The sequence below is a fragment of the Idiotropiscis lumnitzeri genome, chromosome 15 (assembly GCF_059441095.1).
Source record: "Idiotropiscis lumnitzeri isolate Australia: NSW breed Sydney's pygmy pipehorse chromosome 15, RoL_Ilum_1.0, whole genome shotgun sequence".
NCBI lineage: Eukaryota > Metazoa > Chordata > Actinopteri > Syngnathiformes > Syngnathidae > Idiotropiscis > Idiotropiscis lumnitzeri.
Window position 1 is genome coordinate 3,994,748 of NC_142405.1, and position 27,976 is coordinate 4,022,723.

General features: G+C 45.3%; 4 protein-coding genes across 6 annotated transcripts in view; all 4 read right to left on the bottom strand.

The window, feature by feature from the left end:
* Window positions 1-674: 674 nt before the first annotated feature.
* Window positions 675-1,498, bottom strand: LOC148322312 (transmembrane protein 238-like). The gene has a single exon (XM_088317819.1). It carries the CDS (start codon window positions 1,496-1,498, stop codon window positions 1,259-1,261), a length of 240 nt encoding a protein of 79 aa, XP_088173945.1. The 3' UTR covers window positions 675-1,258.
* A 1,209-nt stretch (window positions 1,499-2,707) lies between these two features.
* Window positions 2,708-3,466, bottom strand: LOC148322313 (uncharacterized). Its single transcript, XM_088317817.1, has one exon. The coding sequence runs from the start codon at window positions 3,395-3,397 to the stop codon at window positions 2,708-2,710; it is 690 nt and encodes a 229-aa protein (XP_088173943.1). The 5' UTR covers window positions 3,398-3,466.
* A 504-nt stretch (window positions 3,467-3,970) lies between these two features.
* On the bottom strand, window positions 3,971-5,942 carry pirt (phosphoinositide interacting regulator of transient receptor potential channels). The gene is made up of 2 exons (XM_088317818.1): window positions 5,844-5,942; window positions 3,971-4,886 (listed from the first exon to the last, which is right to left on the bottom strand). Exon 2 carries the CDS (start codon window positions 4,878-4,880, stop codon window positions 4,476-4,478), a length of 405 nt encoding a protein of 134 aa, XP_088173944.1. The 5' UTR covers window positions 4,881-4,886; window positions 5,844-5,942; the 3' UTR covers window positions 3,971-4,475.
* Window positions 5,943-7,705: 1,763 nt separating this feature from the next.
* The window catches only part of shisa6a (shisa family member 6a), a 40,140-nt gene continuing 19,869 nt past the window's right edge, over window positions 7,706-27,976 (bottom strand). Inside the window, exons 2-10 of one of the 3 annotated variants that reach the window (XM_088317066.1) lie at window positions 27,304-27,535; window positions 25,461-26,201; window positions 23,104-23,264; window positions 21,703-21,792; window positions 21,097-21,165; window positions 10,848-10,913; window positions 10,475-10,495; window positions 9,853-9,981; window positions 7,706-9,276 (exon numbers count right to left, since the gene is read on the bottom strand). In XM_088317066.1, coding sequence (XP_088173192.1) covers window positions 8,663-9,276; window positions 9,853-9,981; window positions 10,475-10,495; window positions 10,848-10,913; window positions 21,097-21,165; window positions 21,703-21,792; window positions 23,104-23,264; window positions 25,461-26,029 — 1,719 coding nt within the window. In that variant the 5' untranslated portion in view covers window positions 26,030-26,201; window positions 27,304-27,535 and the 3' untranslated portion in view covers window positions 7,706-8,662. Of the gene's footprint in view, window positions 9,277-9,852; window positions 9,982-10,474; window positions 10,496-10,847; window positions 10,914-21,096; window positions 21,166-21,702; window positions 21,793-23,103; window positions 23,265-25,460; window positions 26,207-27,303; window positions 27,536-27,976 lie in introns of all 3 variants that reach the window. The other 2 variants (XM_088317067.1, XM_088317069.1) reach the window with 2 other exon arrangements.

The window sequence follows — 27,976 nt, forward strand, 5'->3', positions numbered from 1 at the left end:
ATGCTCGTCTCCTCGCCAAGTCTGGCGCTTTGGTTGCGGCGTGGCCGAGGCGTGTTGCTTTCGTTGTCCTCTTGGACAGTGGCTTTTATTCAACACGTGTTGTCACTGAGGGCCGGATGACTACAGGTGACTCCACCCGTACTTGGGTGGGTTCTTTTGAGCGCTTTAACCTCAAATGTGGTTTTAGTAAAGCGGTGTGTTAGCTTTTCCTCTCTGGTGGCTGCTCCTCCTGTAAAAGCCTACGCCGCTGGTTTGACAAGTTTTGACGTCACACACTGGTAACAACAGCTAAGCGGCTTTAGTGAAATGCGTGTAAATAATAACACATGATTAACACGAGCATTCACTTTTTTTTTTGGTCCACTCTATCAAGTGTGTTCAACTAAATCATGTTTTTTTAACTGTCTTTGACACACCACAGTATTTAGAAAATAAAACATTAAAAAGGTTTATTGATTTAATTTTTTTTCCAAGTTCGGTGGGCCGGATTAAAGGTTTAACGGGCCGCATGTGGCCCCCGGCCGTAGTTTGTGCACGCCTGGTGTAAGCCCATTAAAAAAAAATATTGGTGGATACTTTGAACTGGGAAATAATCAAGAAAAAATACAATATTTTCATTGAAAGTCTTTTTGGACCAAATTTTCCACAGGCGACTTTCTCTAAAAAGGCAATTTTTCCGAAACAAAGAAGGGACCCGTCATCAGATTTGGACCTTTCCAACATGACTCAGCATTTTGACACAACGTTGCTTTCGGGACATCTAGTCACATTGCTCGTAACGTTAGCTAAAAATGAGACGACGCGCCAATATGTGTTTTATACTTTCTTTTTCTTTTTTTTTTTTTTTCTTGGTTGTGTTTTGTTTATCATTTGTAACATTTTGCACATTTCAGTTCTTCATACTATCTAAGTGAAATTTTCTGATAGTTGTTATTCACTTGATATCAAGTCACTGAATAAAAATAAAAGTGTCTCTGAGGGCTTGAGAGGTCCACATTTGACAAAACTGGCTGACATCTTCTGGTCGAGGCGCCACAAAAACCATATCGAGAAATGCCCCAGCTCACAAGTCAACGGGAGATCCATCGAAAGAAAATGTTCCATCAGTCCAAGTTTTGGAAACGTGCATCTTTTCCTTGGATCTCTTTCTTGCCGTCCTGTGAATGATGTCATCGTCACATGACGAAGCTTCCAGCTCACCCGGTGACGGCCGACGCCAGGAAACGGCGTCCGGAGCTCGTCTCTTGGTCCAGATGGCTCACGGCAGGTCACGGTTGCTTTTGGGCAGGTCCAGTTCTTCTTCCGGCACCAGCAGGTCGCCCAGGTACCAGAAGATCCACAGGAAGAGGCTCAAGAAGATCAGCAAGGGTCCGGAAAACACAAAGAAGTCCCAGTACCTCAGCGAGGCGAAGATGCCCACCAGGAAAAGCAGCAAGCCCACCACGTCCAGGATCACGGCCAAAGCCAGGAAGAAGGACGTGCATTTGTTGGGCTCCATGGCGGAACCGAGTCGAGTGGACGGCGACCGGGCTGCTTTGACAGTGGCAGCTCTCCTCACACGACTCCTCTGCAATCTTGCGGCGGAACGGCCGGTTCATGAAGAAGTCCATCTTCATTCCTGCGCTGGGCCGACTTGTTTGGCTGCTTCCTGATACCTTTCCATTTTTGGATCGCATGACAATCGCGACGTAGATCAACATCAAGACAGTCAACGTAACACCCTTCGAAATGGATGACAGTCATCGCAAGGGGTTACTTTCCACGCCACCACCGCGAAAAGCCAACGCCGCGATATAGAAATGCCAGTCGGGTTGTTTTGACTTTTTTTTTTTTTTTTTAAACAAAACCCCAACATTATTCCTAAAACGTTTTCCACAAAAAATGAGTGGAGAAAGCTACAAAATACCGGAGTTGATTGTAGTTTGAAGTTGTAATATCACCAATCACCACTAGATGGCAGCAGTGTCTTCGTTGTGCTTCTACTGGATCTTTGACTGCCCGTCGCTACAACGTGAGTTGGCCGAATTATTATTTTTTTTAAATAGCTTATAATTGTACAAAAAATAGCGGGATTGCAAATTGGAATTTACGATGGAAGGGGGGGGGGCTTACTGTATTTTTATATTAATGTTTCTCTTGAGCGGCGGCGTTCACTTGTAACTTAAATGTTGTCTCCCAAAATAAACAATTAAGTAACTGGAAAAACTTTGAAGTCAAGGCACCACCGTGTCAATATTTTTCCGTGATAGCCGCGCCATGCGTCACCACTGAAAGGACGACGTGCGTGTTCGCTTAACTGACGTCCAATCAGATTGTGAGAATCTGCCAATCACTTCATGTTTGCAAGATCCTGATGTTTGTTGAGTCAACAAGGAAAAACCGGTTTGCCGGCTGTCACGTGACTATGATGGAAATCCAAAGAGCAAACATGACTCGGCTGTTTTGCGTGTCGGTTGCCATGGGAACGTGGCAGCCTTCAAAGTTGTCACCTTCCTTCTCGTTGGCGTTTTTGTCCGGGTATCCTTCATTGTGGTTTTCCTCCTCGTAAGTTTTTGCGCTGGGGTTAGCCATTTTTACAGAATGTCGTTTTCCATTGAGAAAGTCTTGCAGTTGTTGCTATCCATGACACTCATAGATTCATTCTTGTCCTTTTCATCCACATGAGCTTCACGGCATCACCTTTGTGGTCCTTTTCGTGGTTTTAGCGTCACAGTTGTTCACCTTCATCTTTACCGTCATAGCCTTTCGTGTCGTTTGTCTCCTCTATGGGGTGGTCGTTTTCCTCATAGTCATACTTTTCATGGTTGTCCACGTCACTGTCATAACCTTTATCGTGTATTTCCTTGTCATCGATTTCATGGTTGAAGCCTTCATTATCGTATCCTTGGTTGTAGTTTTCATCCTGGTTGTAGTTTTCCAGGCGCTCAGCTCGAAAGTTGAAGTTTTGTGGCTCCATTTCCTTCATGTTGTGGACGGTGGCCTTCCCCCAAGTGACCTTGCCGGCCCGGTGAGGTCTCGAGCCTCCCGCTAAGTCGTGGTCGTCGTGCGCACGCGCGGCACCGGCCGCCGCGCTCGCGCCCGTGCTCCCGCCCGCCGTCGCCAACTTTCGACTGAGTCTCTCGGACAGCTTGCGCACGAGGCGCGCGGCCAGACCTTCCGCGCGGGCGTCGTCGGGCTTCACGCGCACGTTGCCCGCGTACCACATGACCCAGAAGCCCAAACTGATGAAGATGACGAGCGCACCCGTGAAGATGAAAAAGTCGCCGTAGAACTGGCCGTCGGCCGCGCGCACGTCCGCGAACACGCCCACCAGCAGCAGCGTCAGGCCGGCGGCGTCCAGCGCCAAACCGGCTAACAGAAGCGGCAAACATTTGCCCACCAAACTCCTCATGCCCATGACGAGCAGCGGGGACGAGCAAACATCGCGAGCTGGCGGTGAAAAACAAATAACGGACGACGAGGAGGAAAAGGAGCAGGAGCAGGAGGAGGATGCTCACCTGTCGCAAAGGAGACCACGCCCACACAGTCAACAGCCGCAAGGTGTATCCCGGATATCAGCTGGTCTCCAAAGGGAAGGGGGAGGGGGCACACACTCTTGTAGACACACACAGACTTGGAGACTCACACTCTCTCACACACATGCAAAAGGCCAAATTGATGCAAATCGTGAATCTTTCTCAAAGCTGCTTTAACAGTCAAACGTGCATTTTGGTGTGTGCAATAATAAAATGTGTAACACGATCCGACATAGCATTAAGCATGTGAAACAAGGATTTGTTGGTTGTGACATGATCACAACAGAGTAAAATATTAAACTTAAAATACAGCGTAAAATTTACTCTGAGAATTTTACGCTGAATATTTTACCCTCAAATTTTACTCTATTTACTGGGACCAAATATAGTCTTTTTAGAGTGCATTGTTTTCATGGGTGGCGCGCTCGCTTGAGTCTCACGAGACATTTTTGAGAGGAAACGTCAAGCAGCGTTTAATAATTCATACAGTCGATCGCATCACATTAGTCCCGCCCTCAAGTGCACTTTTCCATCAGAAACATTGCCGAGTATCTCGTTGGCTTCCTTCCATGGCGTGTCGATAACATAAAAGCAAAGGCGGGGAGCGAGTCGCAGCACAAGCTCACGAAAGTGAGCACACCCCTCCCATTTGTGGAAATATTTGATTCTTTGTTTTTTCATGGGACAACACTGAGGAAATGGCCCACTGCTACAATATCAAGTAGTCAAGATGCGTTTACTGTCCATTGTTTCTCTGCCGAGCAACCAAAGTGAGCACACCCCGACGTGAAACTGTCCAAATTGGCCCAAATTTGTAGTTTGTAGCCCGAGAATCAACAATTTAGCGCACTATGTACAATCCCTTATGTAGTAATTTGCGAGTATTCCATTAATTGGTTCAGGCCTCGAGTCTGCTACTCGCTAATCACGACAAAGGGATTTCCCGTGGAGGCCCCATGTTCACACGTTGAAAGCGGGCTGGCGGTGGAAGGCGAGCGGCTTCTTCAAAGCTCGCCGCTGGTTCTCTTTGGTGATGGGGATGAGCACCACGCCCACCACGAAGACCATCAGGCCGATGGAGAGCAAGGCGGGGCCCAGGATGTTGCTGACCTTGCGGCTGAGGCCGGCAAAGTAGAGGCCGCTGATGATGACGCCGCACGCCAGGAAGCCGCCGCCCGTCGACATGAAGTGGATGGGGAACCAGAAGACCTGGCAGCGGTCTGGCGGCGCCTCGGCCGTCCACAGCGAGTCGCTGCGGGACAGGCTGAACACCGTACTCTCCGTGCGGCTGGGTGGCGTCAGATGGTCACGCGACTGGGACAGCGTGCGCTCGCCCAAGGCGATTTTCTCGGGGCTGCCCGCCATCACTCCCTGCACGCGGAGGAAAGAGAATCATCCAATAATTGTATTTTGGACAGTGGGAAGCGAGGTGGCAAAAACACCGGTTTCTGACTAAAAAGTTAGTTTTTGTGCATGTGTGTGTGAAAAAGTAATTACTCTTAATACTGGCGTTCACCCGTAATGAGCTCTTCTATTTTTTTGAGGGAACTTCTAAGCAGGGCACAATATAATTGGCTGCTTGCAGTTGTGTAAACTTGCCTCTTTAGAGAGCAGTTACACATGAAGAAGGAGGAGGGAGGGGAAAAAAAGCGATTGCAAACACAGATGCCGTTTTACTCTGTTAAAGTGTAAAGAAGAAATGTTGCCAGCGGGTACAAGTTAGCCCCAAGGACTACGTGAGGAGCCCATGAGTAGGCCTGTTCATTTAGTCATTCCAGAGTGTAAATGTTTTTAAATTTAGGTTATTTATTTATTTTTTTTTATCAAAAATTTGATTGTCCTCTAAGCAATTTTGAAATATTTTTTTCTTTTAGAAACCCGCTTTGATTTCTATACTTTTAAATTGGTTTAAATTTTCTGTTAACATATTTAAACATACATTTGAGTCATTTTTGTAAGCTACTCATGTTTTCTCTGCTTGTGTGAAGCACATTTCAGTTGCCTTTTGTATGAAATGTGCTATAGAAATAAAACGGAATGGCCTGAAATTGCCTTGTTCTAAAAAAAAATATTCTAAAATAAATCAAATGAAATTATTGCGTGTACCACTAGAGGGCGCCCACACAGAAACACAATTGGAGAATTACTTGCAAAATCAACACCAATGTCACAAATGATGTCAAAGTCCATGAAAAGGAAGCAGGTCAAACTTTTCCACGACATCAACGCAGAATTAAAGAAGCTCTAACATCTCATGACATCATCATCGTCATCACTTAGCAGCATATATCAGTTTAGTGTTGCATGTGGAGGAATAATATGCTTTACCTTTGAAGAAAAGTTGCTGTCAAGCGTCTCAGCGAATCTTCTCGGAGCATCAGAAAATCTTGACGATGTTTGCCGGAGGCGGAAGGCACTGGAAAGCGGTGAAAGGCTTCCTGTTACGGCAGCATCCCGCCCTCCTCCCTCCTTCACCTCCTCCTCCTCATCCTTTCTGGCACTTGGCTCCCTGAAGGAGGTCCATGGACTTTCCCGCCACGGCATCAACTGTGGCAATGGCAGCATGTTATGGACAATGACGTTATTTGTTTTATTATTGATCCTCGGACAGCTTTCAGCCATTGTCGATATGTGTGTGTGTGTGTGTGTGTAGCCATCATCATCCCACTATGATGCTGACACACTTTGCAGTCACACACTGACACACATGCAGCACACAGCATTTATTATGATCATTTATACAGTATGATAAGTAAGCATATTTTCGGACAATGTTTTTATGCTGTTGCGTGCGTGCGTGCGCGTGCGTGTGTGAGCGTGTATACACGCACACACCCGCACACATACACACACACATAGACATCTACACTTTAAGACTGTAGATATTTGTGGATTTTTTTTATCTTTTACTTCGTATGTATTAACAACAACCCCATATATTCATAACATATAAAGTTACTCACATACTTTTAGACTGTGGATATTTATTTTTTTTGTATTATTTTCATAAACATCAAACAAATCCTCAATCAGTACGTCTAGACGAAATATTTGTAAAAAAATCAGTATTTTTTATATTGTATTTATTTTGCAACACACACACGTACACGCAGTGCTCAAACAAGCGCTTCAGTTTCGTATGCAAATTTGCTGCTAAAAATTACAATCTCATGTGATGCCTCATAAAGGCCAGCAGAGGGCAGCACTGCCATTCAACTATATTGTAGCATGTTATTCGGAATTAAAGTATATATAAATGGTCTGTAACAGCATAATATACTGGAAGACATTTTTGAGGGGACATATGATTTAAAAAAAACAAAAAAACATTGAGAATATGTAGCGTCCAAATAGTTTCTAGAGACTGACGTGAGCAGAAAGAAGGCATCATATGACAAGTTTTTGAATAACCTCATTGGCTAAAGCATCGAAACCAAAAGGTAAGCAGAGCTGCACAGATTAGTATTATCTTATTATAAGAACGCTACAGTAATGTTTACGTATGATTGAAGCGTTCCTATGGTTTGCATGGCAACCAAACTGCACCGCCTTAGGCTAGCTTGTTAGCACGTCATCGCAATCGGATTAAGAGAACGTCACGTTTGGCCCCTTCATTAACTTCACATGCTAATTCCTTGGCTAGCAATCAATGCTATTGATCACCCGGGACGCAGCGCGTTTGCATTGCCGTGACAACCAAGGTCACCTCTCCGTCTTTGCCTTGTGGCTTGAAAGCTAACCGCAACTTCAGGTTGCCTCGACAGCATTTTGAAAAGTCTGAAAAAGTAAAGCAAATTGCGGCCTGGCTCAGTCTCGATCACCGCATCATCGCAGAGGCAAGCTACACTAACTTTCAGTATTTTTGCATGCATGTGCTAACCGGTGTTGCGTCTCACATATAACGGTCATGCTTGATGCTCATTACCCATTTTAAGGTCCATGTACTAGATCCTAACTATGAAAACAATTGCACTAGTAGAACTTTCAATCAATGCTCAACTGCTTTCCATATTCAGGGTAGTAGGAGAACATTTGTCTTACGAGTAAGACTGCTAGCTCGTGCAGACAAAGAGCCTGCTTAGCACAAAGTTGAAGTTTCATAAAATTTAAAACAAAAAAAGTTGAAGTGACAGCTGTCAGTCAATCAACAAGACACTCATCAAACGTAGTAAGTGGATTTTTATTGAAGTTTGATCAAGTGAACAGCAACATGGAAACAGGGGACAATCTGGCAGCTGATTGGCTGGAACCAAGAGGAAGGGGTGGGGCTTAAAAGATGCCACATACGCGCACACACACACTGTAGGTATCAAAACATTTTCTGAACACACGTATGAAGCTTCCGTCGAATCAGATGTGGTTTGAGAGGACCGAGGAGGGAAACGAGACATTGCGAAGGGGCCCGCGATTGGCTGCCGTCTCAGATTGTTTCCGCAAACCCTGTGACGCGGAATGAGCCCAATTGCAGCGATGTTAATAAACGATGAACGTGATGGAAACGTGAGTCTTATATATATTCAAAAGTCTACGTTAGAGAACGAAAGAAAGTTAAAGTAGAAGAGCGTTTACAGAAGCTTATTTACAATTTCGGAGCGTAACCGCGGGAATGCTAATGATGACATCATCACTAGCATTAGCAGGCTGCAGGGATGCTAATACTAATGTCATAAAGATGAGAGTAATTTATCATTTAGCTTTTTAGCAAATGATGACGTCATTGCGAGCACGTGTGCTTCGGAATGAAAATAACGCCAAAATGTCATCATGTTAGCATTATTTCAGAATTAGCATTTTAGCAAACGATGACATCATCACTAGTATTTGTGTGCTGTGGGAACGAAAAGAACACTAACGTCGCGTCATTTTGGAATGAGCATTTGAGGGAACGATGACATCATCGCTATGATCTCGCTGACCGCAGGAATGCTAATAATAATAGGAAAGACGACCTCATTTTCGTTTTTAGCATGAGCAGTTCAGGTCATGATGACATCATCCCGAGCGTTTGCGTGGCCCTGTGAACGCAAACATGGCGTCGTCTTGCGCGGTTGCGTGAATGTTCCAAAATGGAGAAACGTTCGCCACGGCAAAGCCCTTTTGGTGCCGTTCGCCGCCATGGCAGGAGGCGACAGGAAGTGGACAAGCAGTCAAACGGTGACCTCGTTGGTCCCGTGATGTCCCCCGCCGAACTGCAGGTGGTCCACGGTGTGTGTCCGGCGCGAGGCAAAAGCCTGCCTCTTGGCGGTGCTGCCGTACATGTTGACGCCAAGCGTGTTGTAGCTGTCGCCGGGCTCGGACAGCATTTTGCCCATGCGGTGGCGCTCGTGGACGGGCGTGGTGGGCATCAGCATGTCGGCGTGCGACATGGCGCGGGCCATGGCTTTCTGCCGGAACTTGTCGCGGCGGACGGCGGGAGACAGCAAAGGATCCTGGGAGCGCAGGCGCTCGGCCGACAGCAGCATTTCCTCTGAAGGGCGGCGACCGCCCCCGTAGGCGGCCGCCGCCGCGTTGCCGTACGAGGGGAGCCCGTAGTCCCCGCGGCGGGGCGTCCGGGGCGGGGAGAGGACGTGGTCCTGGGACATGGCGCGCTGGACGCGGCGAGGACGTTGCCGATGTTGTTGTTGTTGATGGTGGTGGTGATGATGATGATGATGATGCGACGGCGGGTCGGCATTCAGTTTGGCCATGTGGGCGTGGCCTCGGCCGCCCAAGTCTGCGTGGTGACGCTTCCTGGTATAGAAGTCGTCCACTTCCTTGTCACCTGACGCACAAAAACATTGGCGTCACACGCTCGCTCTGTCAATGGCGAGGTGACGAACTATGTTGATGTGAGTTGAGGAGTTTCATGCAGTACTTTGGAGCGATTATTAATCTTGGTGGGGGCATCAATTACTTGCGGAGTTTTGCTCTTCGTGGCAAGGGTTGGTTCCTATCCCCGCCAAAAGCAAGACAACACCAATAATAATATTTGCCGAGTATAAACTTGACTTAAGAGTGCTCGAAATTACTTGTTTTTCTTTCCGTTGCTCGATCGATATTTTGCTTATACCGACAAAGACAATTAAATGGTCACCTGTAATGTCAAGGTTCATAGAGACAAACAACAACATCAGCATAATGAAAAAAATAAAATTAAAATAATAATGATAGTAATAATAATATTAAAATTATTATTATTATTAATAATAATAATAATAATAATAACAACAACAATAATAAAAAATCTTATTCTAATGTTATTTCCACATTTAATTTTAGTCTTGCTGTTATGCGAGCAAAAACAAAAAAACATCTTGCATCTAGTATGGTGTGTATGTATGTGGGTTGGTGAATTTACTCATGTCAGACGAGAGCGTAAACTCGTAGGAGGGCGGCAGGTGGCTGAGATTCTGGAAGGATCTGGACAGCGACAGGTCGTACGGCTCGGTGGCCGCCGTCAGGATGTTGTTGCTCCGCGGCGCTCGTTCTGCCGGGCACCAACATGATAAGAATGAACATTTCATATCACGATTGCAGGACAGACACGATCATCGTGATCGGAATCGGAGCGGTGGATAAAAAAGAAATGAAAAAAATGTCATCGCAATATGTTGACAAGTGGCAGTGCGGCTTTAAGTAACACGTCCAGTCTCGTCACGTTGTCAACGATGAGTGAGTTTACAAAATGTGAGGGACTCAAATTTGAAAACGATAGAAAAAGATGAACGTCTCATTAAGAAATTCAGGTCAGATGTAAAAAATATTGAACAAAAGTTACAGTTTAAAATATTACAAAAAACGTTTCAGTTCCATTTCATCCCAAATGCAAAGTGGAAAAAAAAAAAAAATCAAGCATGCAATTTGTTGTTCTCAATTTCCTCCAATGAGCTGTTTGCACAGCGGCGGGTGGGCGGGGCCTACGAGTGACAAGGACACACAAAGACAAAATGGCGGCAGCGGCGGCGGCGAGGTGGACTCACCGTGTCGCACGTATCTGTTTGCTAACAAAAGCCAAAGAAGAAGTGTCAAGGGACACGTAAGCAGATGCAACAGATGAGCTTGGAGCATTCTGATTGGATGCTAAGCTAAGTGCTATGATTGCTTGGCGGTGCCATGACATCACCGCTTTTTTTAAATTAAAAAAAATAAAAAAACAATCATAGCACATAATTGCAAACACGACACCAGTAGTGCCCCTAGTGGTGAGGAGAAGCATGACCTCAAGGAAATTTGATTGGATGCTAAATGAACTGTTAAGATTGTCTGCGACATCAAAGCTGACAGTTATCAAAAAGAATTCTCATCCAAGCGTTCAAAGAATATCGCCCAAAAAAAAATTTTTCTTGCTTTTACCCAGCTTTGGCGTGAGAGCGGTGAGATCCACGTGGCTGTGCTGGTAGTCATGGTGATGGTGGTTTCCTGCAGACACACACAAAGAAAAAACCCGCACACACACAAGATCATTTTTGCATCAAAAACAATAATGTTTTCGAATTATAATTTTTTTTAAAAATAACGGTAGAGGAAGTTGAGATGTACAACAACGTGGTGATACAATAAGTCAAATCTTGTATCGGAAGTACGACACAGGAAGTAGAAATGTGCAATGTGACAAAAAAAGAGGAAGTGGACACAGAAGACAGGAAGTTGCGATCGATGCTTCCGGGAGTGATGAAGTGTCCAGCGAGGATAATCACAGATTTATCTGATGTCTTCTTTCGTATGTCAGAAGGAACATCACACAAAGCTGCCGCTATCCCCGCCGAGGGTCACGTGACTCCGCAGCCACGCCTCCACGAGTCCATGATCAGAATGCAACAGGAAGTAGAAATATTCCCATCAACATTTTCCAGTCCGAGCGCGTTTCCGTCAATCTCGCGGGAAAACCAATCCGAACGCGTTTGCTGGCGACCTTGACGGGAAGTCCCGCTGACAGCCAATCAGGCGTCTCGCTTGCGCGCCGATGAAAAAGGAGCCGAGTGGCATTTGCTCGGCAACACTGTGACGCCGTTTGAGTCCATGTTGACATTTGCGGTCACCCCACCGCGTCCGGTCGTTGATATCATCACCGATGTGCGAGCGGAGCCAATATTTGCAGTCCGACTATTTAACGGACGCCGAAAAAGATCGACACGCAGCCGTGGAGCGTTTTTCTCCTGGACGCGAATCAGCATGTGGGCTACTTAGAAATTTTTTACATTTTTTTTTTTTTGCCACCTCAACTTTATTTGTCGAGCACTTCAAAACGAGCAGCCGCATACAAATTTCTGTACATGGGGTCAAAGTTAGTCAAAACAACAGTCAAGACAGTTCCGACAATAAATCAAAAGAAAAAAAATGAAAGAAAAAAATTTTAAGTTTAAAAAATGGGCAGCGAGGGAGCCCGATGCATGAACACATGGCCCAAATTAAACAGGAAGTCAGCCATTTTTGGGCAATTCCACTTTGAAAGTAGTTTTAATGAGCATCACCAAATTGGGTGGACATGTCTATCATGACACGACGCATAAAAAAAAAAAAAGTCTCCAGGACCCACCGCCAGAAAAGGAACCGGAACTTCCTTTGAATGAGCGATTCAAGCCAGCAGGAGTCGTAAAAAAGCACATCATTTACGATGTTCCGTTTAACGACAAAAACGCCTCATTGTACGCATTAATTGCACGCGTTGCACGTGCGGCGAAGCGCGGCAAGAAATGCCTGCTTGACGCCACGTTTGGACGTCAAAAAACAAGTGGAAAAAAAATGAAGGCGCTCGGTGTTGTCTTTGATGCCGAGACTCCTGCTGTCATTGAACATCCAGTTTTCACTTTCATGTTGTACCCGTTTGTCCGTCTTCCGGCTTGCCGCTAATTAGACGCTCGCTCGCTCGCTCGCTGGCTCCTCGGCAACATTTTTTTTCATGCAAAATACATCATGGAGCCTGAGAGGAGGCCAGACATGCACGCATGCAACGCAACGCACACACCAGCGGTTCAAAGGTGCAAGGGAGTTAATGGAGCAAGTGACGAGCTAACGAGCCCTCGGTGCCACGCGGCTTCCACTCGTGTTCAAGATCAAAAGTTATCATCAACCAAAGTATCGATGAAATGTCCGACACAACCCGTCTCATGACGTTCGTTCGTAATGAGCCTGTAAAGATGCAAACAACTTTTTTTTGTGTTTTTTTTTTGTTATTTGCTCCCAACGCGCAGGAAGTAACGTCTCGGCTTGTAAAATATTAGAGTGTCGCTAGGAATATTCATCAAAGACATCTTCGCAGCCTGGAACAATCCATCACATAATAATAATCATGAATCGATGAGTGCACAGCAGGAAGTCACAAAAAAATTTAAAAAATGGGGAAAAAGAAAGAAAAAGTCGTCTTTACGTCAGTGATCCACACTTCAATGCTCCTCATATTTAAAAGTATCATGCTTTCTGTTTAAACGTCATGGCGGCTGATATGAAGCCGCTAGCGCTAACGCAATTAGCTTGAAGCTAACATACATTATACACAAGTGATGAAGAGAGAGAGAGATCACTCAAAAGCGTCGGGGACGTCTTAAAATAATTTGAGTAAGTGGGGCAGTGCAGGTGGACGTGCACGTGGCTGCCGCTGAAAAGAGAAAGTCACCTGACGTCCATATTTGATCACCTTGTCAACAAACAGCGCCTCCCAGAGGCCACTCATCTGCACTGCAATATTTCCCCCCATTGTCCCGATTCTGTTTAAAAAAAAAAATCCAAAGCAACAAACATCAGATCCTGAGATCTCCATGTGCAGTTCTCGGAAGTAACTGAGTCCAAATTCTTTGTTACTTTACTTAAAGTCGATTTTTCAAGTCTGTGCCTTAAACGCGTGAAGTAGAAATATGCTTGAGGTAACATGAAGAATAGAAAATCTGCAGGAGAGGCAGAAAACCAGGTCGGAAAAGTGTGCAAAGTGACAAAAAAAAAATGTGTGGCCACCATTATTTTGCACACTAACGAGTCCCATGAGACTCGCGAGTCAAAAAGGACAATCGGGCCGACTTTTCACATCGGGGTGTGCTCACTTTTGTCGCGAGCGTTTTAGACGTTAATGGCTAAGAGTTACATTGAGGGCTCAATGAAGTACTTGCTTGTACACCGACAACTCCACAAGTCTTTTTTTTTTTTTTTGCACAAGTTCCACTTAGGTACAGCGTGTGAGCACTCTTGCCACCTCAGTCTGTAACGAAATAGGCTGCCGTTAATTGTCAGCATCCCACAATGCAACAGTAAAGTGAGTAAAGCACGCGAGGAGCTGCTTATGTGCTGAAAAGCAAAAATTAGGACCAAGCCACCACACAGAAGTGGAGCACATGCACTTTGTTCTGCAGCGAGGACGCAACGACCCAAATAGTGTGCACCCAATCACCTCGTTTTTTTTTTTTTTTTTTAATTCTTCTTTTTTAGCATGCTGCTCGTCTCTGGCGATTCAAGTCAACGTGGAGGGCACCTTTCGTTCAGGCCACATCGACTCAATTAGAAAAGTCCAATTGTCGTTGTTAGCAGTTAGCGGCTAGTCGGAGAGGCCGTGACATCACAGCGCTTAGCATCGCATCATGCTAACATAACCGCACTAGAGCCAGAAGCTAAAACAGTAACAAAAGTTCATCAAAAAGCAGGGACAACAGCAGCCGTTCACGCCACGTGAATGTCGAAATGCACGAGATGCCGAAGTAAAAGAAGAAGTCGAGTTTGGCGTGGCAAAGTGGGCCAGGAATCGGCGAGGGGCAAAGATGCCATTTTGTGGCTGCCAAAGCCCCGCCTCCTGCCCCCCCTCCGCCCCTCCCCTCCGGTAAGGAGGTCAAGTGCTCTTACGGGGAATTTAATTTGCTTCGCTCTCTCCCTGTAGCGTGCCCTCTTCCTCAGTTCTTCTTCTCCGTGTGACAATTTTACCCTCACACTAAAGAAAAAGAAGAATGACACCATTCATCGAGTGGCACACTTTCCGAACATTATGTCAAAGTTCACTTTTTCTTGACAGAACAAAAGCAATTCAAAACGAAGCAGTACCAGACGGATTTATGACCCTCAGCTGGCAGCACAAAACACCATTAAAAAGGTACGCATTTTCATTAGTACATTAAAAGTATATTATTATGTTCACAGGTGTGCATTTTGCTTTAAAGATTTGACTGATTTATGACAATTTGCAGTTCCATCCTCAAATGAAGCTACTGCATTAAAAAAAAAAAAAATCATACAACCCAGATTGTAATGTTCATTTCTGATGTTTAATTAATTTGATTTGATTGATTTATGACCCTTGAGTGGTGACTTTAATAAAGCCACAAATCCTATTTCCGGCAAGTAGATTACTTATAACAATAATAAGGTCATAAAAATTGTTTTGAAAAATGCGTTGATTTATGACCTTGATTGGCAAGCCATCATACAATAAAGCCATAAAACTCACATTTCCAAGAATGTAACATAATAAAACCTCAATGTTAATGTTCACAGGTGTGTATTTTATTGCTTTTAAAAATCAATTATTTTGATTGATTCCTGAACCTTGATTGACAGCGCCACCCGAAAAAAACCCCATAAATCTGTTTGATATCAAACGGGTACCTGTCATTAAATGTCACGAAAGCCTGGGTTTTATGACATTATCTATGAAGTCCTTTAAAAAAGGTCTGGCAGTCGAGGGTCATAAATCAATCACTTTTTGCAAATTACAGCATCAAACAAACTTTTTGATGAAATATATTTACCTGATTATTTAACAGCCCTGTTTTCCATTAGGGACATCTGTCAAATATTAAAGAGGTAATGCAATGAGCATTTTATGACATTGAACCCAAGATTTATGGCCCTAATAGAGGGCGAGCCTGACAATCAAGTTTTTGCATTAGCTCTTTTCTGACTTCAGATTCTTCAAATCCAACACATTTTTGTCCGTCAATCCACAAACTTCTGAGCTGTCAATCAAACAATCTCCGTCGACGAAAACCACTTTAATCATTTTTAAGTTTGTAGTCGAGTTGTTGAATAAGAACTGACGGAAAAAGCAGCAGAGGTTTAGGTGCCTTGAAAACATTTACGTGTTCCTTTTCACACGCTTGTTATGATGCCGGCCGCCTCTACACAGGGGAGACCTTCGACAGCTTCGACACCGGGCGCGGAAGAAGAAAAGAGCTTGTTCAAGGTGTGCCGCTAATGCGAATGTGTGTGTGTCAAGAGCAAATGCGTTGGCCGTTTGAAAGAAGGAGGCTTGCTGTCATGTTCAATAAAGCCCTGACAAAAGATAAAAAAAAAAAGATGCACTGTGCTCAGAAAGTGACAATAACAGCATGCACACTCTTACAAACGAGTGCGTGTTACTTCAGGAACATCATTCCAATGTCAAACATCAGGAGCTGTCCCAAAACTTTTGTTCAACACACAAGAATGGGAAATCATTCAAATCATCAGTTGCATTTTCATTGGTCATGGAAAAAGTCATGAATAAAAAGATGCAAGATTTGAACCAAAAAGGTCTCGGTCAAATTTGCGTCACAAAACGTGAGCACTCAAAGAAAATAAATTTAAAACAATAATTTAAAAAAATTGTAAAAAAAAAAATACAAATAATAAAGCTTAAAAACAACAAAGCAACAAGAGAAAGCAAAAATGTAACATAGAAAAAAAAAAATTATCGGCTCACCAAACATTATTTCTTTTTTTTTGTGGGGGGGGGGTAAAAAGGGTGCGCGTGCAAAACGTGTGCATTAGGCTCCATTAGCGCCGCCGCTAACGAGCTTGTTCGCATGCGTCTCACAGACGTGAAAAACTTAAAAGCCTTCAAGTTGAATTGATTCCCAAGGTCACATTTGACATGATGAAATATGACTTTATTGAATATTACAATCAGGAATGCATGACGGATGGGACAACTTTGTTTGTTTTACGCGAGCGAGCGAGGACTCACAGCCGTGTGATTTTCAAATCAGTTTTGACGCTTCTCAAAGAGGAATTGTGACGTTTGTAGAGAATTTAATTGAACAGCGACTAATTCTATTCTCATCTTGACACAATTGGAGCTGATTTGTCGAGTGTTACGGCACATGAAGAGCGTCAATTAATTGCAAGTCGCTCATACGGGATTTGACCGCAATTGCAAACATGTCCAAACATGGATGCAAGAAAAACAAGATTTTGGCTCGAGTCAAAAGCGAAATTCTGACTTTGATCTTGACTCGCTGCTGCTTGTTTACACGTCGGAACCGCTGCGAACTACGCGCTTGAGTAACACGACCCTCGTTCACGCTGCCCGAGTGTTCTTTCCCCTTCTTGATTTATTTGACTATTTTCTTCAAACGTGCTTTTGACGTAGATTATGTCCACATGAGAACAGACAAATTATTTCTTCCTCCTTTTTCAAGTTTTACCCTGGCATCTCCACTAGACAGTAGTACATCCGCCAGGCCTGAAGGGGCGCTGCAGCGCCGCTATCAGAAAAAAAAAAAATTGGAATCCCACAACGTAAATAAACAAGATTGGAGGGGAATGCCAAGGTAGAACAAAATCTCACCCAAGGTCAAAATAAATAAATAAAAATTTTTTTTTCATTTTCACAAAGTCACAGATACTACAGTGTCAGGATGGCGACCGCACGCGGACAAATTTAGCGCCAGCGCTTCATATGTGCGTTTTGCATTTGTATTCTACATAAAACCACTTGGATGCGACGTTACATATTTTCATCTCTCCTCCGATGGGACAAAAGCCCAACGATCGACGACGTGCTAGTGCAGAATGGTAGACATTATACAGTATACATTAGCTCAAGTACGGTTGAAGTAGAACTCATGCTGCTGCTGCTGCTGCAGTGTGACCCAAAAAAAAGAAAGCAACAGTGGGAAAGCGAAAGGAAAGAAAAGCATCCTCATGTGGGCCAGCACAGATTGTGTGCTTCAGGGACACCACAGGCTCAAATAGAGCTTCACTGCATGGGACGCCAACACTTTAAAAAGAAAAATTTGTCACTTTTCATGCAATGAACAACAAGAGGCGCCCGCATTTAAATTGGTGAAAATTAATAAAAAGGTAAGCGCTGAGTTTTCGTGCTACAAAATAAGCTCAGAAACAATCAGCGCTGTTGTTGTTGGTTTTTTTTTGTTTTTTTTTTAAATTGTTGTCGTCATGGGTTCATCTAGCCGGTCTCCTCGGGCTGATGATGATGATGTTGATGATCCGCCGCAGCCCCCCAGATCACAACTTCAATTAATTTCACAGTCGGCAGCACCAGCACTGATTTATTGTGCAACGTGTGTGTGTGTGTGTGTGTTGTGTTCTCGAATGCTTCTGGACAGAAACGGGCGACATGAAGCCGAGCACGAAAGGAATTTGGGGAAATTTCAGCCCTCTGAGCCGGTTTGACTTAGCACTCTGGGTTTTGGAAGACATGCCTATCAGGAGGAGACCCACCAAAAATTCAAAATAAGCCATCCTAGATGGAAGTTTTGCTTTCGTGGACATTTAGGATCACTTTGGCCTTTTCAAGACAGCATTGGGTCTCTTCTAGTCTGAATAAGCAACATGAAATTTGGTCGACATGCTGATCATGAGGAGACCCACAAAAAAGTCTCAAGAAGAAATGTCTGAAAAGACCTAGGACGTCTTTCATTTTGCCTTGAGTTGGTCATTTAAGGTCACTTTTTTCGTTTAGAGCAAGTCGTGAAATGATCAGTTTGACTAAGCAGCATGAAATTTGGTAGACGTGCCAACACAAAAAAATCCCCCAAAAAGTCTCAAGAAGACAGGAAGAAACAGGAAGTCTGCCGTTATGTTTTAAAACACGTTATTTGGACTTCCTTCAAAAACAAACTTGAGCTTAAAATATTGTCAAGATTGTTCCAGAATTTAAAGTTTGCATCCAAGACAAATGGATCGTGCTAAATTGTGAAAATAACACAAGGTTCAAACCCACGGGCTGATAAAGACAGAGCATGCCACTGTCATGTTTTTTTCATTGCTCATTAAAAAACATGACTGAGGGGAAAAAAAGAGGAGTAGAGTATGTATACAATCACGTTCCTTCTAGCTCTGCTGAGATGAAGCATGCGTCTGCGTGTGTGTGTGTTGGTGTGGGATGAAGGGTCACAGGAAGCGAGTGGGCAGCGGCTTCCTTCATTCACAGCAAACATGACTAATGACGCCAACCTGCTGGTGACTTTAACTTCGGACGCGCTCATCAGCATCCTTTGTGTGCACATCATTGGTGGGTAAACGTGAACGTGTGTATGTGTGTGTGAGAAGTCTGATTGCAGCCGTACGCCCACTGACAATAGCCCCTTTGTGCAAATGGGTACATCAAAGACAGGACAGAAGATGATGCCTTTGCCTTTCACCGTGAAGTCGTCTCTTCAGATAATGACGTGACATCAGCGCCGGCGTCTGATGTGACAAATCAAACTTCACAGCCCGGTCACGGCATTTTTCTTCCTTCCGCCTCTTTTTTTGGGGGGCACTTTGATGCACCAGTGAGTTGTTTGCACTTTACTTCCAGCAGGTGTCCCAATACTTTTGTCCAAATGTCACATTGTCATCACTTCCTGTAGGTATCCCAATATTTGAGACCAATTGCCACATTTCCTCAAGGTGCCTCAAAACTTTTGTCCAACTCCACATTTTCACATCATCACACTTCCTGTAGGCGTCTGAATACTATTCGTTCCTCAATTTAATTTTTCACTTTCCGTCGGCGTCGGAATACTTTGGCCCTTTACGTCCCCAAATGAGCACTTGCACAGGACACAAAAAGGGAAGCAAGAGTGTGTAGTTGCACATACAGTGCATGTCCTTGCGTCGGCGTCTCTTATCACGGATATTGACGTGACGCTAATGAGCACGCTAACAGGATTCAAGCGTGTCGAACGTGACATTCGGTCAACGCTCACTTGGGATGGCAATGGCGCCCGGTCCGCGTCGTACTTTAATCCAGCCTGAACATGTTACGTGAAGTTGTCGCCATGGCAACGTGTTTACGTTTCTGGCTCCCTGCCTGCTTGTCATGTGCGGCGTATGATGCTGCTGCTTGGGATTCATGAAGTCCGTTCGCATGCCAGCCCACACACACTATTTTTTTTTTTTTAAACTCTTTCAACGTACACAACACATATTGAGCAACAGGTCAATCTACGATATAGCGGGAGCGTGAAAGCTGAAGTGCGATAATGCAAGGTTTGGCTCAATGAGTACACAAGGACGCCAACACAACACACGCGTGAGTCTAGTGAGGCCGGAAAATTGCAGCAAGGTCACCGCAAGGGGATGGGGAAGAATGAAAAAAAAAAAGGCGCTTGAGGTGGTGGGTGTTGGGTAACAAATCCCCTTCGGGAGCATCCCGTGAAAAAGTCCTTAAGCAGGAAGCACACGGAAAGCGACCATATTTGGACGTGGAACCATCCCGCGTGAGCCAACGTTGCGCCACAAAACCGACTGCTTTTTTTCCCACCTTTGCACACAAATGCACGCAAATGAGTGTTCCCACAGTCAGATGCACCGGTTGATCTCCAAAAGGGCCATGAGCAATTCGCCATCCAGTTAAAACAGATCAAGAAAAAAGTTCAACAGGCTTCGTTCAAACATGCAAAATCTGCACAGAGCCAGAGCCAGAACCCCCCCCCCCCCCCCCCAGTGGGAGAGCACATCCAGCCGACACGTTTGCGCTTACTCCAAACATCAACTTGATTTATTAAACGTGATTTAATTGTTTTAAAATGTCACATGATTTACTCTCACTCTGTAGCAGCTTTGACATTTTCATGTATATATATTCACATGTGTGTGTGTGCGTGTGTGTGCGCGTGCGTTTGGCCTTTCCAAATGCTAATTTCATTTGTTAGTAATGGCGCGGTGCCTCTTATTGATGGAAAATAACTTTTGTTTATGAGGCAGAACATGTTTTGGGCTCTCAGGTCACTTTTTTTGTGTTAATTTTAAAAGTATACCGCAATGAAATGCATTCATTCATAATTAATTAGATGAAAAAAAAAACTAATAAGTAGAAAGTCACAACTCTGATAAGTTGTGCATAATAGAAAGAAGATAATTGGACTTTTCAATGAGAAGCCAAGAGCATGCTGTTGGTCAAGAAGAAGAAATACAGTAGTACTTTGACTTCCTTTCCTCGTTGGAATGAATGAAAATGCCATCAATCTGTTCCAAGAAAAAATGTTGTAGTGTTTTTAAAGAAGAAAAAAATAGCACTTTCATTTTCATTTTTTAACGTACATTTATCCCACTCCTTCTGATTTGTGCACTTGGGCCACCTGGGGGCAGTATGATGCAAACATTCAGAAGGCTCCAACTCTTACGAACCGTTCTTCGCAGAGGATAAAGAATATATTACTGTCTACATGTGTGACATTACCATTTGTATTCAAATATCCGCTCCTTTAAAGGCTAATAAAACCACAACCTTCAGCCTAGCTTGGCTAGCCCGTCTATGGCGTTTTGCATTGTTTGCTAGCATTAAGCTAAGTGAACTTTCCAAAGGCAAAGCTCGTCGGTGTAATTCAAAAGAACCAATTTCATGAGTGAGGCGCCCCGGCACAGTAGGGCGGGAGGGGGGGGGGGCACATTTCGAGGGAGCAAATCTTGGACGTACCGTAGGAGACGGGGAGGTCCAGCTCGTTCTGCCAGGACATCTGCGCAGACTCGTCGATGGAGTGCTGCGCTGTAACAAAAAAAACAAATAATGATAAAGAAGAAGTCGTGCGGATGAGAAGCTGATGAATCAGAGCAAAGAACAATGGCGCCCGCCGTGATGCGTTCACACTCGCCGCTGAGGAAGTGTCACTTTGTCACACGCAAGATGCCACTTCAAGCTTCCCCATGAACCAGCTGGCGGCACAAATACCAACATCGTTTCGACAATGTCAATGGACCAACTAGCCACTTCACGCTCATAAAAGACAAAAAGATTTTGTCGAACTTTCAAAAATAAATATTTCACTGATTGACATATCGACCATAATCACACGCACCAAAAAAAGTCTCGAGACCCCACGGCTGATATTGAACAAGAAGTCAGCAATTTTGCTTGCGAGTGGCCCCTTGTGAACAAATTCTGCCAGTGAAAAGTTTGAAAAATGAGCTCCATTCCAACGCTTGCCACGTACTTTGATCAACTCCTAATTTGGAATTTCTCCAAAAAGCATCCGAGGCGACTTTTTACCGAATTCTTGCAAAATAATAAAAATTCCAACCTTACCTTTGAGGTGTCCTCGCCCGAGTGTCACGAAGCCGGACGAGATGAGCATGTCGGCGCCTGCGCTGTGAATGGTCTCCAGCCCATAATGTCCTGCCGACACACACACAGATATGAGCTGGTAACCATAGCAACATGATGATGCCATCACTACGTTAGGTACACCTGCACAACAGTGTGGAGGAGTTTTTTTTTTTTTTTTTTTTTAAATGAAGGAACTGAGTCACTTTGGACGCCTTCCACGTTTTCGCCATTCAGAAGCCGAGCGACCAGACAATCAAAAAGACATGCGGTGTGGGGGCGCACGCCAATTATACCCCCCAAAACATACTTGTCTTCTACCAAGCCTGCATTAATCAATAGCACACACACACGCGCACACAGATATACGTGAGCGAGACAGCAGTTGAGGCGAGGCCAGAGAGAAGGTTTTATGCAAATGTGGCAAAGCTTTTCCTTCAAACATTGAATTCGTATTCAGTCGCCTTTCACAAAAGATGGGCTCGGCCAGAAAGGTTAAAGGAGACACATTATGCCAATTTCTTTGCAACGGAAAGAGAATTCTCAGGTGTGTCCTTAAAATCTTTGCCACGGCAGGGTCACAACTCCACGAAGGATCACGAATGGCAGCGCATTTAATTCAACAAATTGAAATTGCTCGCTTTTGGATGGGCGTGTCCGTCTCATGCAGATGACGGGTATGACTTTGGTTTCCATGGCGACCGGCGGGTGACGCTTGTTGGTGTGAGGCGGCGACGTCAACGCCAACGGCGATTTGAGCAGCTCCGAAGATCAACGATTGGAATTCATGGATTATGTTGGGGATGAGGTTTGTAAAAATTTGGATGGCAAAAGTCACAGAAATTAAAAACAAAAAAAAAAAAACGATAGGTAAGCTAACGTCACATTTTAGCTAGCAACAGGACCAGTAAAAACTGTGCGCCTCATGACCACAACACACACGTCAGAAATGCAACTTGGTTGTTTCACGAAATAAAAAGTCACAAAATTGCCGTCTTTCGCAGCATAATTATCAAGCTGAATATTCTTTTCTTTGGTCAAAATGGTAATGCAGTTTGCTTACTCCCCCCCCCAAAAAAACACCAGTGGAGAGAAGACGACTTGGTTTGATGAGTCACCCAAGTGTTGTTTTCACGTACAAAAGCCAAGTCATCGAGCGATGACGTTAGCGCGTTAGCCTTTTAGCTGGCACGTGGCTATCCAAGTGTCACGTTCCAGGGAGGTGACACCATCGAATCTGGGACGTGCGAGTAGGCCACTCAGAGTGAGAGCGGATCCCCGGAGCGCCGACGGGAAAAAAAAGGAGTTTGAGGTGCAGAAGAACGTGCGAGTCTCGTGTAGGGCCGCAGTTCGCCCGAACAAAGAGACAAACGGTGGACTTACCGTGGTTGGAGGACTTGGCGTGCACGGGCGTGTAGTTGTTCTTGGCGGTCCGGACGGGCGTCTCGTCTTTGGGCGACCCATCCATCATGGCGTCCATGTTGTCGTGCTCGTATTGGGAAATGGGAACGGGGCCCTGCTGCCTCAAGATGTCCGCCAGTGCTCTGAAATCAAACATGTTGGGAAAGTCTTTAATAATAACAGCGACACACGGCGCGATTGTGTTGACATGAAGATCCAGGTTGAAAGTCCTGGAAGTTGATGAAGTGGTCGTCATTACCAGCATGTTTTGCCAAAGTGTGTCAATGAGGCCCTAAAGCCAGTGCGTACTCCACTTTTCCCACCCGCGTGTGTGACTTTGGGAGCCTCGGTGAGTATTAATACCGTTTCCCTTTCCAGGAGGAGAACACGTTAGCTCAGTCCGCCATGGCCAACACGGGCAGCCTGATTCGCCGCGTCCCACTTGGGCGCAATGTCGAGCCAGGTGGGAAATTGGTGAAAGGTTTTAAGCCAAATAAAAAAAAAAGAAGCATCATAATTTTTTGTGCTGTGACCTTCTGATGGGCCACAAATGCAGCGGGCAAACAAGGGAGCCCTGAGGAACACCACGAGTCTGTTTTGATGTTCTTTGAAGGCAAAAATACATTTTTTTTTGTGTGCCATGTCCTGGAGCTGACTTACGAGGCACATTACAATTAATACAATGAATGGAAGACGCTAGGCTAACTGTCAAGCTATTTAGCAGTTTGTTAGCTTGTTTCCTAGATATTTCTGCGCAATGAATCATGGGGTATATTACTATTCCAGTGACCATTGGGTGTTCACGCCTTTGAGATGCATTGTGGGATACAGTGAAGGCGCCAGATAGAGCGTGAGTTCTCATTTTCTTTTTGCATTGGATGTCAATTGACGGCGTCCCTAATCAAGTGGCCGATAGACATGTGATCACATCTTGTTCTTCTCCTGCTTCTATTTTGGCCAAATTGGGCCCGTCTGGCCCGTGACGTGAGTGCAACATGAGAAGGTGCACACACACGCACGCACACGCACAGCGTGCACATGCACATGCACACGCACAGCGTGCACTCAGCCAGGCAGGCAATGCATCTTGCTCTCGCTCTCTCACTCTCGCTCGCTCGCTCTCTGTTGGATACAAAAAGCTGATCAATAAGGAGAGAATTCAGCGGTTTAGTCGTGCGTTGAAGGTCACACAAAGCAAAAGGTCTGCCAGCGCCTCAACATTCTGCTCAGCCGCTCACTCGCTCGCTCGCACCACAATCAGTCACTGTGAGGACGGGAGACAATTAACGAAATTTGACTTATTTGCTTTGGCGAGCAGCAAAGTCACCGTTTTGGATACGGATTTGGGGCATTTTTAGGAAAATTCTAAAAGCCTTGACAAGTGAAGCGCTGTGAATACTTTCTGGATGCACAGTATTATTTTTTTTTTTTTTTACAACACGGATCAAATGTAAATTTTATTTATGAATTGGTCAAAATCACAAATTTCACAAAGTCTTCAGGCTGCTTTCTTTCCAAAGAAAAGATATCGGACCTTATATTAAAATATGTTTTTTTTTCCTCCACAGCAATTAAAACGAAACCAGACAAAGTCATCTTCCGTGATTGTGTTCCCCTACTGCAAATAAACAAAAGCAAGACGGAAATCAAGCAAGCAACGTCATTTCCTTCACTGAAACAATCAACCAAAATGTGACTTTCATGATTTTGTTGGCCCAAACGCATTCTCGTGAATCACATTGAATACAAATGCATCTTTGTGTGTGTGTGTGTGTGTGTGCGCCCGAGGCAACGCGGTCATTGCGTCTTTCATGTGTTGTCATGTTTGCGCTGGTGAAGAAGATGAGCCGGCCTCAGGACTCAACAAGCTGTCGTTCTACAAACATCTTCAGCAACGAGACTATCGATGACATTTTGCGCTTCGCAGGCCTCTGGACATGCGCGCATGTGCACGTGCACGTACACGCACAATGTGACGAAGGCCTCACTGCATTTTGTTTTCATGTCCCAAACCTTTGCGAAATCTTCAGATTGTGGCTGATTGGGAAATTGTGGTTCGTAATCTTTGAACTCACTATGTTGTCAATCTGCACGTTCCATTTCGGAAATTTCACCCAAATTTTTTGGTTATTTGATTGTATTTTTTTCCTTTCTCACTTGCTTCGATCTCACAGATGTGTCGTCATTGTTTACGGAAATATTGTCAATTGTCTGATTTGTTTTTCGTCTGGCTATATTTTGAGTTGCTTTAAAAAAATAAAATAAAAATAAATAAATCAACTTTCAGTTGAATTCTAGCGATCCCGCCTGTCCTCGAAAGTTGCTGCGCATTGGCCCACCTGTGCACGTTCATCTCCTGAGGAGTCTTGGTGGCCTTATCGTAGGCCACCTTGGCGGAGATGCCCACGGCGACCACCAGCGCCACCACGCCGCAGCTGATGTAGACGGTGATGTTGGTGCGGTCCAGCTCGGGGTCGTAGGCGTCGCCGGTGGGCGCCGGCGAGGGCGGCTGCGTCTTGATCCAGTCGGGCGTGTTGTAGTTGGTGCACACCGTCTGCTCCAGGCGCTTCCCGCGATCGGCGCAGCAGAAGCGCAGGAAGCAGCTCCCGCAGCAGAAGCGGTGGTCCGTGTTGTTGCAGCCAAACTCTTTGTCAAATTGACCGCTCACGTCGTAGTAGCCCAGACACGTGTCGTGTTGGAGGGCGGGCGCCCGGAGCTGCGTGACCGCGCCCCACGCCGGGACGGCCGTGCTCCCGCTCGCCCACTTGGGCTTGGCGGAGGTCCTGGCTCCGGGGGGGCCGGCGCCGCCTTTGGGGAGCCGCTTGTTGGCGAAGGCGCCGCCGGCGTCCGGGCCGAGCAGCAGCAGGAGCAGCGGCAGGGGCGGCAGGAACGGCAGGAGGGGCTTCATGCTGCCCCCCCCGGCAACCTCCCCGCCGCGGACTCACTTCCGGGAGATCCTCGCGGGTGTCTTCAACGCGGGTCCGAGCACGCGCGCCGCGCCGGAGCCTCCGTGTGCGCGCCGCCGCATTCTCCGACGTGCGCGTGCACTAGCGATTGGGCTCCTGCCTCTGAAACAAGTCCTTCACTCCAGAACACAAAACACTTGAATCAATTATCTCCCCATCATTAAACACCTAGCGCACCCGAGTCGTTTTACTAGCGCGCCCTAGTTGTTCTGCTACTGAACAAAAATGCCATACAGTAGTGGAAAAAAAAAAGTCACTCTACTAGTACACCCTTGTCATTCTACTAGTGCTCGGAATGTCACAGCAAAACAGGAAAAGATCACTAGTAGTAATCTACTAGTGCATCCTTGTTGTTCTACGATTGGAAAGAAACATCATACTGTCGTGCACAAAATGGCACTAATGAGAAAATCGTTTTTACTAGTACACCATGCACTACACGAAACAGTGGTGGAAGGCAGTAGTGTGAAAAAAAGAACGACACTAGTAAGACAGTTCTATTATTTTTTTCCCCATTTTTTGACTTGTGCTCAAAAATTGTGGGAAAAAACATCACTACTGTCACAGTCCTTATACTAGTGCTCCCTAGTTATTGTACTAGTGTGCTGAAATATTGTACACAAGTGGTCAAAAAGTCACTCATGAGAAAGCGTAGATGTGCTACTAGCGCACTCTAGTTGTTCTACTACTGTGCTGAAATGTCATACAGTAATGGAAGGCAGTAGTGGAAAAGTCAAAACAAAAAAAAAAAAAATATCCTAGAAAGACAGTCAGTCGTTCTACTAGTGCACAGATGTGTCGTACTATACACTCGTGGGCAAAATGTCACAGGTAAGATGAAATAGTCGTTCTGCGCTGCAATGTTGCACAGCAGTAATCGTAGAAGTCGTGGAAGGCAGCACAAGTAAGTCAACTACTAGTGCACCCTCGACATTCTACCGTTGGAGCAGAAATGCCATACCGTAGTCGTCGTAGTAGTCGTGGGGGACGGTAATTGTGACTTGTAAGAATATAGAGTGGTTCTACTAGTGCGCAAAAACGTCAAAGCAGAGGAAAGCTGGAGTAGAAAAAAAAAATATCACTCGTAAGACCGTCGCTCTACTAGTGTGCTCAATTGTCTTCCTTGTGCAAACAAGTTGAAGGTAATAAAATAATGGCACCTTAAAAGGCTTCAAAGAATCCAACAAGAAGAAAAAGAAGAAGAAGAAGAACTTACCAGCGTCAAGGCGCTGCTCTGATGAGCAAACTGAATGAGGATGGAAGGAGAGAGCAGACCCCTCCCTCCTCTCTCGCCCTTTCTCTCTCGCTCTCTCTCCGTCCGACGTCATCATTCAGGTGCTGCCTCTTCCCTCTCTCCTCCCTTGGCGGCGCGCCAGGCGCTCCTCTCGCTCCCGCGCCTCCAGACCGGACGCAGAGAAGACAAACGGAGATGCTGCCGGCGTCCAAGCCTGTATGCACACAAACGCGCGCGCACTAACACACACACACACACACGCACACACGATTCGCTGAGTTAGTCCGTGATGTCACGAGTTAGTTCACGATCCGCCGATGACTCAGTTAGTGAGCTGCGACTTGTTGAGTTACTTTGTGAGATGACGATCTATTGGCGACATCATGACGTACCGTGTTGATTTAACAAATTAAAGTTTGTTCATGATGTCAGGATACAATGGGTCGGTTTTCATTTGCGATGTGATGATGTCATGAATGCGCAAGTTTGTGAGGATGTCCTCAATTAATTAATAATGAGTCACTTGCGATTTCTTGACGGAATCGTCGCGCTTCAAAAGCCGTGAATGGTCGCCAGGCGCGTGGTAGTCAGTGGACGATTTGCAGCTCTTGTTTTACGCCGATGGACGTGTAAAAACACGGAACCTCTCGGGTGT

What these genes read in the sequence shown, in the direction of transcription:
- pirt (XM_088317818.1), bottom strand. Translation starts at nt 4,880, where the DNA reads ATGGCGGGCAGCCCCGAGAAAATCGCCTTGGGCGAGCGCACGCTGTCC.
- LOC148322313 (XM_088317817.1), bottom strand. Translation starts at nt 3,397, where the DNA reads ATGGGCATGAGGAGTTTGGTGGGCAAATGTTTGCCGCTTCTGTTAGCC.
- LOC148322312 (XM_088317819.1), bottom strand. Translation starts at nt 1,498, where the DNA reads ATGGAGCCCAACAAATGCACGTCCTTCTTCCTGGCTTTGGCCGTGATC.